The 9,639-nt window shown below is 44.6% G+C and overlaps 1 protein-coding gene across 1 annotated transcript; it reads left to right on the forward strand.

Moving 5' to 3' along the window:
- Positions 1-1,695: 1,695 nt before the first annotated feature.
- On the forward strand, positions 1,696-4,291 carry LOC145802899 (uncharacterized). The gene is made up of 2 exons (XM_082895715.1): positions 1,696-1,831; positions 3,246-4,291. The coding sequence occupies exons 1-2, from the start codon at positions 1,696-1,698 to the stop codon at positions 4,289-4,291; spliced, it is 1,182 nt and encodes a 393-aa protein (XP_082751841.1).
- The last annotated feature ends 5,348 nt before the right edge of the window (positions 4,292-9,639 follow it).

A 9,639-nucleotide genomic window follows, 5' to 3' on the forward strand; every position in this document is an offset into this window, starting at 1 on the left:
ATACTGGGCCGGCCCCATCTCCACAAGTAATCCCATAGAGGGCCGTGTTGAGGCACAACAATGCCGAGACGAAGGAACACACTAGAGAAATGTGGAAGCTGTGAGTATATGCATATGCAAGTTGCCACCTCAGCTGGTCCCCTACACCTAGAATCACGAAAATAGTTAACCAAAGGAATGTGGTTTGTTATAAGTATGACTACAATGAGTATATGCACCCTATGACAACTACCAAATGGTCACCGACCTTGCGTAATGCTAAAAGGTAAGGGTGGGCAACGGTTTATCCGATCCGCAAAAACTGTCCAACCTGCCCAATCCGCATACAAATGGGCCGTTTCGCAAATACAATACGGGCGGATGTGGTTTGAAATATAGCATCTTTGCGGGTTGCGGGTTTAAACCGCACCCGTAAGAAATCGCCCGCACTTTATTTATTTATTTATTTATTTTATCTTAACTATTGATTTCATTTCTATATCCCACCTAGATATTTTTATCCAAAACAAAACACTATTTATTTTTTGAACTTACTCTAGCATTACATTTGCTAATAATATTATATCAACTGAAACTGAATAAATACTTATCAAATTATTATTGTTACATAACTGAACTTGTCCCGGATGAAGTGTGATTTGGAATTTTAAATTCCTTAATGAATATGGAGTTATAGTTTAGGATTTTGAAATAGATGCTTGTGTTAGTTTATGATTTGATTTAAGATTTTGAATGATTTGTTTGTGTTACGAATTGATTTTGTTGTATTTTTAATTTTATAAGTTTTAATTCATTAATTATTAATGTTGGAGCATTTTAGAAAATGGGGAGAAAACGACCCAAAATAAATATTTACAAAATGGGAAAAAAATAAGGCTCAAAAATAAATTTTTGAAGAGAAAAGTCAAATCCACAAACCGCCCGCACATCCGCGAACCCTATCCGCACAAACTGCAAACCACACTGTGGGCGGTTGCGGGTTGTTTTTTCCCCAAACCGCATAGATGCGGGCGGGTCCAAACCGATCTGCAAACCGTCCAAATCCGAACCATGAACACCCCTACTAAAAGGAAACCTGGCAGCACCACAGCTCCATGAAACCATTTTGGGCAACAAGCAAGGAGTTCTATATAAACTACACCGACTTCACATTGAAGGCAATTGATCTAAGCTAAACTCTACTCACTGAAACTTAACTCTCTGCACTTGGAGAGCACCTTGCTTATTCTCTGATTACTCATTCTTACACCGAAGGGGTCATCCGGCCAACCTCGGCCGGGCAGCTTTGACGATGCTCCTTCTTGCAGGGCCTCAATTCCTGGACAGTCCAATCAAGTATGGGGCTCTGATCCACAATCATCTAGTGCGGTATTCAGTACGCACAATCGGTGCGGTGAGCGTGGACTGCTTTGTCTTTGAGTTCTGCACTTGATTCTGGCGATGGGGATTGAGGACATCCCATCTTTGACACAGACTCCGCAGACGGAGAAGACAAAGGATAAAAGCTTAGCACTCCGAACAGTCCTAGAAGAACAAACCGAAAACAACAATCAGACTCCCGAATCTGTTGAGTATCGATTGCCCTTCGTTGGAGGTTTTTCTTATCACTTTCTTCTAGAGAAGGATTACAGGGATCGAATCATAGACTCCATGGGAATGGAGATACAATAGCTGAAAGCACAACCCAAAAGGGTGATGGGTGACCCAACAGAGAATAGGACTGATGTAGAGCCCTTTCGCCTGCGACAGAGGGGCCCATCCCGAGAACCTCCAGTGAAGAAGGTTCCCAGAAATGAGTCTGGGCATCAGAGCCAGTCAATCTCGATACAAAGTAAGGCGGCGAGTAGCCACGCCCGTGGCTCACGCTGGAGAAGGGCTAAGAGGCAGAAGACAGTTAGCCAGCAGACAAAGTACCTCCGTCAAGACCTTCGTACTTGGCTGATCGATAACAAGAAAAATGAGCAACGATGAGATCACCTTGACTATACCATCCACCAGAGAGAGCATCGAGCGTTAGATAGGCTCGTCTCCTCCCTATTCTGCCAGGAAATGGAGGCCATGAGACCTTCCAAGAAATTTACCCCACCAAAGTTCACGTCGTACAATGGGAAGTCAGACCCGTTGACGCACATTAGCCATTATAGACAGATGATGTCCCTATAGAGCCGTGACGAAGCACTGTTGTGCAAAGTCTTCCTGTCCATCTTGGGAGAATCTGGACTTCGATGGTTCAATCGACTCCCCACTAGATTAATTTACGACTGGAAGTAGCTCTCCGAAGAGTGCTTAGCCAGGTTCGTCTCGAACACTAAGATCCTGAAAGAGTTTGATACACTGTTCGGTCTCCAAAAGGATCAGGAAGAAACGCTGCGCAATTATTCTAGGAGGTATTGGGAAGAGTATAATGACCTGGAGGAAAATGTCTGCAGCGAACAAATGGCTGTGATGTCATTTAAACATGGTTTGCGCCTGGAAAGTAAGCTGAGACAGTCACTTACCAAGTGCCCGGCCACAGCATTGAAAGATTTGCGTGCTAGGATTGAGTAGTAAGCTCGCCTCGAAGATGACCAAATCTCCATCGAGGTAGCATCAACTGAACAAATAGCTTGGCACAAGAAGAGAGCGGACCGAAGGGAACACCGAGGACTCACGGTGCATGAAGTAGTGAAGTAGACAAGTCTAAATCTCACGAAGCATTCGTGGGCGTATTCAAAGAACCAATCTATCGTATTTTGGAAAAGATCAAGAGAGAGCCATTCTTTGTTTGGCAACCAAAATTGTTGGGAGATTTAGCTCGGCGTAATCAGAAGCTTAGATGCACCTATCACCAAGATAGGGGGCATCTCAGAATTACAGAGCACTGAAGCAACACGTGGAAGACTTAGTAGCTGCTGGACACCTCCAAGACTACATTGATCAGGATAAAGTGGTGACCGAATAGGGGAACCCTCCACCGGAACCGAACATTAAGCATCCTCCCCGGTTGGTAATAAATGTAATCCATGGAACAACTACTCAAGAGTGTGAAGAGGCATTCAGAGAAAAAATTTCCAAAGCTGTGCAAATTCAGCAAGTCATGTTAGTAGGGCCCGCGCCGAAAAAGGTATGCATAGTATCCAAGTCCCCCTTGTGCACTGTTTCATTTACTAGAAAGGATTTAGAAGGCATTCAACACCCATATACTGATGCACTGATTATAACTGTGAGAATTGGGAAATGATTTGACGTAAAATGAGTCCTGGTAGATCAAGGTAGTGCATCAGATAGATTGTATTACGACTTGTACAGGAAGCTCGGTCTCTTTGAGCAGCACCTCACCCCGACAGAAGCTCCATTGGCCGGCTTCAATTCTCAGCCTGAATGGCCACTTGGCAAGATAGTGTTGCCAGTTGTGGCTGGGACAAAGACTCTGCAGATTGAATTTCTAGTTATTAATACACCTTCTCCTTACAATGCCATACTCGGTCGTCCTTGGATTCACCAAATGGAAGCGGTCCCTTCAACCTACCACCAGCTCATCCACTTCCCAACGGAACATGGAGTAGAGCAGATCTCAGGGGACCAAGTTGTGTCGAAACATTGCTTCATGGCAGCTATGAAAGCTAAACAACTTTGTAATCGGGTGCAGACAGTGGAAGTGGCCGAACAGCCAGTCTTGGAGGATGTAGGAGGAGCCCTAGATGAAAAGATAGTAGATGATTTAGTGAAAGTCCTAGTAAAGAAGGATGGTCCAGAAAAGTACTTCCTTGTCAGTACCTCGCTAAGCGCTGATGAGAAACTTCAGCTACTGCAATTGCTGAGGGAAAATATGGAGGTATTCGCATGGTCAACATATGGCACTCCAGGGTTGAACCCAGACTTTGCTTGCCATAAACTCAATATCAATCCCTCAGCTCAGCCTATCGTGCAGAAAAGTCAGAGATCCTCAGTTGAGCACACTGAAACAATAATTGCCAAGGTAGAAAAACTCCTAGCATCGAGGGCGATTAGAGAAGTTCAGTACCCACAATGGCTGTCCAACATAGTTGTAGTCAAGAAGAAGAACGAAAAATGGAGAGTCTACGTTGACTTCACCTGCCTGACCAGAGCTTGTCCCGAGGACAGTTTTCCGCTAGCTCGCATTGATCAATTGGTCGATTCAACGGCAGGACATGAGCGTATGAGCTTTTTGGACGCTTATAGTGGCTATCACCAGATACCACTATTCCGTCCAGATCAGGAAAAAACAACATTCATCACTCCAAGAGGCAAGAGGCACTTATTGCTACAAAGGAATGCCGTTCGGCCTTAAGAACGTCGGGGCAACCTACCAACGAATGATCACTCGAATGTTCAAAGACCAGCTTGGAAAAACCATGGAAGCTTACATAGATGATATGGTAAGGAAAAGTAAGCACGCTACAAACCATCTCGCAGACTTAAGAGAAGTCTTTGGTATCTTGAAAAATCATCAGCTTCGCCGTAATGCCTCGAAATGCGCTTTCGAGGTAGGAACATGGAAGTTCTTGGGGTACATGGTTACTCACAGAGGAATCGAGGAAAATCTAGATCAAATCAAAGCAATACAAGAGGTTGAAGTACCAACAAAGGGTAAAGAGCTACAGAAGCTGGCTAAAATGGCAGCCGCCCTGAATCGGTTCATCAGCAAGTCTTCAGATTGGATGAAGCCCTTTTTCTAGCTACTAAGAAAAAGGCTGCGTTTGAGTGGGGTCCTGAATGTACCGAAGCATTGCAAGGTCTCAAAAAATACGTCAGTACACCACCTTCCCTGTCCATTCCAGGACCGGGGAAGGAGCTGTACCTATATCTAGCAGTCTCGGATCATGCCGTAAGCACGGTATTGATTCGAGAGGTTGACAAGGAACAAAAGGCCAGTATACTATGTAGCAAGACTCTACTAGATGCTGAGACATGGTATCTACCCTTGGGAAGAGTTAGCTTATGCACTACTCATCGCCTCAAGAAAGCTGCAACATTACTTTCAGGGTCACACCATCAATGTCCTCACTGAATTCCCCCTTAGATCTGTCTTCAGCCGAGCCGATTTCTCTGGCCGAACCACGAAATAGGCTGTTGAACTTGGTGAGTTTGACGTTCAATATCAACCCAGGACAACAATCAAGGCCCAGGTCTTGGCGGATTTCGTCGCAGAATTCACTCCCACTAGAGCTTCGAGCCTGAGAACTCCAGTTCGGCACAGGTGCCACGCACCACCGAACTAGGAAAGCAATGCGCTTCAGAAGCATGGAAACTCTCTATCGGTAACATCTAGCAGCTCTATGTCGACAGATCATCCAATAACTGAGGCTCGGGAGCAGGGGTAGTACTTATGTCACCGGAAGGGTTTATTTAGGAGCAAACTCTTAGGCTTGGTTGGAAGGCTTCTAACAATGAGGCAGAATACGAAAGACTGTTGGCTGGTTTACGTAGAGCCGAACACTTCAGTGCAGAGCAACTTCTGGTTTTTAGTGATTCTTAATTGGTGGTAATCCAGCTTACTGGGGTCTACGAAACACAAGACGAGAGAATGGCCATGTATGCAGGCAAGGCTAAGGATCTACTCAAGAAATTTCGATCCATACGAGTGGAACGAATCAGTCGGGACAGAAGCAACCATGCTGATGCTCTAGCCTGCCTCGGCTCATCAATAGATACCAAAGACGCTAGAAAAGTTTGGGTTGAGTTCGTGCCAGAACCAAGCATTGCATCTCCAGTCCTCTGCAGTAACCTAGAGCCAAGCTGGATTGATCCAATACTTGTTTTTCTGAAATCTGGCACTCTCCCTAAAGATTAAAAGGAAGCCAACAAAATCTGACATAGGTCAGCTCGGTTCTTGATCTCACCATCTGGGAAACTATACAGATGCTCCTATCTCGATCCTTATCTTTTGTGTGTGCATCCAAGTTTGGTCAAAAATGTTATTTATGAAATTCATGATGGGATTTGTGGATGCCACGTTGGTGGAAGGTCACTGGCGCACCGAGCCCTCACTCATGGGTACTGGTGGCCATGGATGCAACAAGATGCACAGCAGTACGTTCAGAAGTGCGATAAATGTCAGAGGTTTACTCCACTAATTCATCAGCCAGCCAAAACTCTCACTCCACTCACCAGCCCATGGCCCTTCGCCCAATGGGGTCTGGATATTATTGGACCATTGGCACGAGGCACTGGGAACAGATGATTCTTCATCGCTGCAACCGATTATTTCACTAAATGGGTTGAAGTCGAAGCACTGGTGAGTATCAAGGAAGCGGACACAAAGCGGTTTGTCATGAGGAACATCGTGGTCTGTTTCAGCATCCCGCGAGTGCTGATTGCAGACAATAGAACACAGTTTGACGGAAAGATCCTCAGAAAATTTTGTGCCGACCTCAGAATCGAATATCGGAACTCTTCTCCGGGTTACCCACAAAGTAATGGGTAGGCAGGAACATTGAACAAAACCATCATCAATGGAGTAAAGAAGTGGCTCGAACATGCAAAAGGAAAATGAGTTGAAGAGTTACCCCACGTGTTATGGGCTTACCGAACCATCGCTCGGCGCTCAACGGGGGAAACGCCTTACTCCCTAACTTATGGAATGGAGGCTATTATCCCACTTGAAGTTGGTCTCCCAACCCTCCGATCTGAACTGTTTGAAAGCACAAGTAATGAGGAAGCTATCGCACAAGCACTGTATATGGTAGAAGGCTGAAGGGAAGCAGCACTAATTAGACTTGTAGCGTACCGGCAGCAGCTCATCAAGAGTTTCAACCAAAAAGTTTTCCCAAGGAAATTCACACCTGGAGAACTGGTTTTGAGGAAAGTTATGGATCACAAAAGGATGCCTGGCGAAGGAACTGGAAAGGTCCATACAAAGTCACAGTCGTTACTGGAAATGGAGCTTACTACCTAGAGGATCTCAAAGGCAGAGCCATACGTCGGCCTTGGAATGTAGCAAATCTCAAGAAATTCTATCAATAGAATTATCCCCTAACTTCTCTATTAGAGTGTAAAGACATTTATCTTCTGATCAATGCAAATGCCTCAAATTTTTATCTGACCAGTTTCATTGCAAGAGAATTTTGTATTCAGCTTTGGTGTTCACCAAACAGATTTAACTTTGATGTTTATCAAACGGAATTAGCTTTGGTATATACCCAAACAGAATTAGCTTTGTTGTTTATCAAACGAAATTAGCTTTGCTATTTACCAAACGAGATTAGCTTTGATGTTTATCAAATGAATTTAGCTTTGGTGTTTACCAAACAGAATTAGCTTTGACATTTATCAAACGAATTTAGCTTTGGTCTAACCCAAACGGACTTAGTTTCAGAACGACTAAACGAGATTTAATTTTAGTTAGCACTCAAACATGCCAAGTGGAACTGCTTGGTGGAATTATATTTGGCAACTAAAATTGGACTTTAGCCAAGTGGAATTGCTTGGTGGATACCGCACTGACATATTTTAAATAAACATCTCTGAGTCCACAGAATTTCTTAAGTATCGTCATATCAACACTTCAGTATCGCTGCATACAAGCAGAGTTGGAACAAACTTGGCTAAACTCTATCAAGAGTAAACTTCCAGCACTAGTTTTACTCAACTCCAAGTGGGGGCAAACAATTGCTTTTCAAACCAACCTGGGCCTGAGTAAGACATCTCTTTATCCTATCCCAATGCACTTGAGCTATCAAAGTTGCAACAGACTTAAGCAGTTCTTCCTAAGAACACAATTTTCAGTACCAATCTTACTTAGTCCCAGGTGGAGGCAAACAATTTTTCTCAAACCAACCTGGACCTAAGTAAGACCCTCTTCTTTCATTAGAAAACCAAGCACAGTGGTGCAACATATTCGTTAACCAGACCAAGCATCTATTCGGCTAGGAGGTCCCAACAGTGCTAGGGCAGGGGCAAACAGTACAGATAATATTCAGACAAAGAAGCAAGAAAGCATCAGATTGCAAAATCAAAAGGGAAATTCCATCATCCAACAAAGGCACAACTAGCCTCACAAACAACAATAAAAAAATTATAAAAAAAAAGAAGAAGAAAATTTTCTTGGCAAACATAAGGGGTCAGCTCGTCAGGGAGACCGAGCTCCAGTACAATATAAAGCAAAAAGAAGAAAAAGCGAAACGTGAAAACTTTGAATCATTCCAAAGAAGACTTCAACTTCCATCAACAGGAAAAACCTCAGGAGCAGCGTCCACAATTTTATCCAGGCCATCTTGGGAAGGAAAAGTAGAGGCAGCTCCAACTTCTTCTGAAGAGAAGCTTCCTTAACCACATCTCCCATAACTTCAGTTTCCAGGTTTCCACCCACTTCAATGTTCACTGTCTCGTTGGCAACATCGCCCTCCTGAGTCTTGGTTACGAAATCAGTTCCTGGAGAAACCTCAGTTGGAAGAATTGCACGGGCAACAGCAGTCTTTGGACCCAAGGATCCTGAGGGAACAGGGACATCCTGAAACAAAGGAGATCCTTTAGGAACCTGAGCAGCAGTCAGGGCACTCGACCAACCCTTCAGAAAAAGAGCTTGTCCCTCAACACCAGCACCTCTTCTTTGTAAGCAGCCCCAGCCTCATCCCAACCTTGCTGCCAATACTTAGTCTCCAACGCAAAACGTTTAGCGGCCATCACCGCAATAACAACCGCCAACTCTGTTACCTTCCCTTCAAGTTGGGACTGTACCCCAATGGCAACTTCCTTAGACTTCTCAGCTGAGATAACAACCTTGTTCAGATGGAACACCTCTCTCTCGGCAGTTTTGCGTCCTTCTTTCTCAGCCTCCAAGCTCACTGACAGTCTCTCAGAATTCATAGAGGCCTCTAGTACGGCCTTCTCCAGTTCCTCTGCTCTGGTGATTGACAGGTGCATCCTTCGAATACACTACAACAGATAGTAAGGTATTAAAAGAAAGAAAATAGTAGCATAACACCAAAAAAAAAAAAAAAAAAAAACAACACACTTACAGTAGTCATCATTTGGAGGGTCCCCTTCAGAATGGGAATATCACGGGGCCCGTTGTGATCGGCTATGTCCACTAGCATTAGCAAGGTTTTGGTTAGGCCAAAAGTAAAGTCTCTGGAAGCAATAATTGAATCTGAAGTAGAAATGGGTCTGCCCTGATGCAACATTGGCGGCTCCCACTTCTCAAATGACTCATCTTCAACGGGATCTCCAGGGGCCTCCCCAACTACTACCTTGCTGGTTTCCCTCATCCTTTTGTTTGCCCTTGCAACAACCGAAGCAGAGGGTTCGACAGCAGCAGCATAAGGGCTAGAGGCTCCTATCTCTAACTTTACACCCAAAAGGCTCTTCGGTTTGGCCTTAATTGAAGGAGTCCCTAAAGCGTCGGAGGAGCCAAAAGCCTCTACCTCCAAATCCACAAGTACTCTCATTTTTGACATAGACCCACCCCCTGCGAAATTGGGGGCAGGAGAAGGTGTCCTTTCAGACAGCACACCTTGGCTTTGGCAATGATTCATAACCAGAGGGGTAAGGGATGTATCAGTCTCAGTGTTAGAATCTAGAAGAGACACAGCGAGCCTCGCTTTCTTCGGAATGGTGGAATGATAAGTCACTTGGTAATCCAATAGCTCGGGTGCGGACCTCTTCTTGTACCTCAAAACGGCTTTGATGGCCTCGGTA

The sequence above is a fragment of the Camellia sinensis genome, chromosome 11 (genome assembly GCF_055761805.1).
Source record: "Camellia sinensis isolate YWXY chromosome 11, ASM5576180v1, whole genome shotgun sequence".
Taxonomy (NCBI): Eukaryota; Viridiplantae; Streptophyta; class Magnoliopsida; order Ericales; family Theaceae; genus Camellia; species Camellia sinensis.

Bases quoted from the DNA above. Each gene is read 5' to 3' on its own strand.
- LOC145802899 (XM_082895715.1), top strand. From the start codon at position 1,696: ATGGGTGACCCAACAGAGAATAGGACTGATGTAGAGCCCTTTCGCCTG. The intron at 1,832-3,245 runs GTAAGGCGGCGA...GAGTCCTGGTAG, and splicing joins CCAGTCAATCTCGATACAAA to ATCAAGGTAGTGCATCAGAT.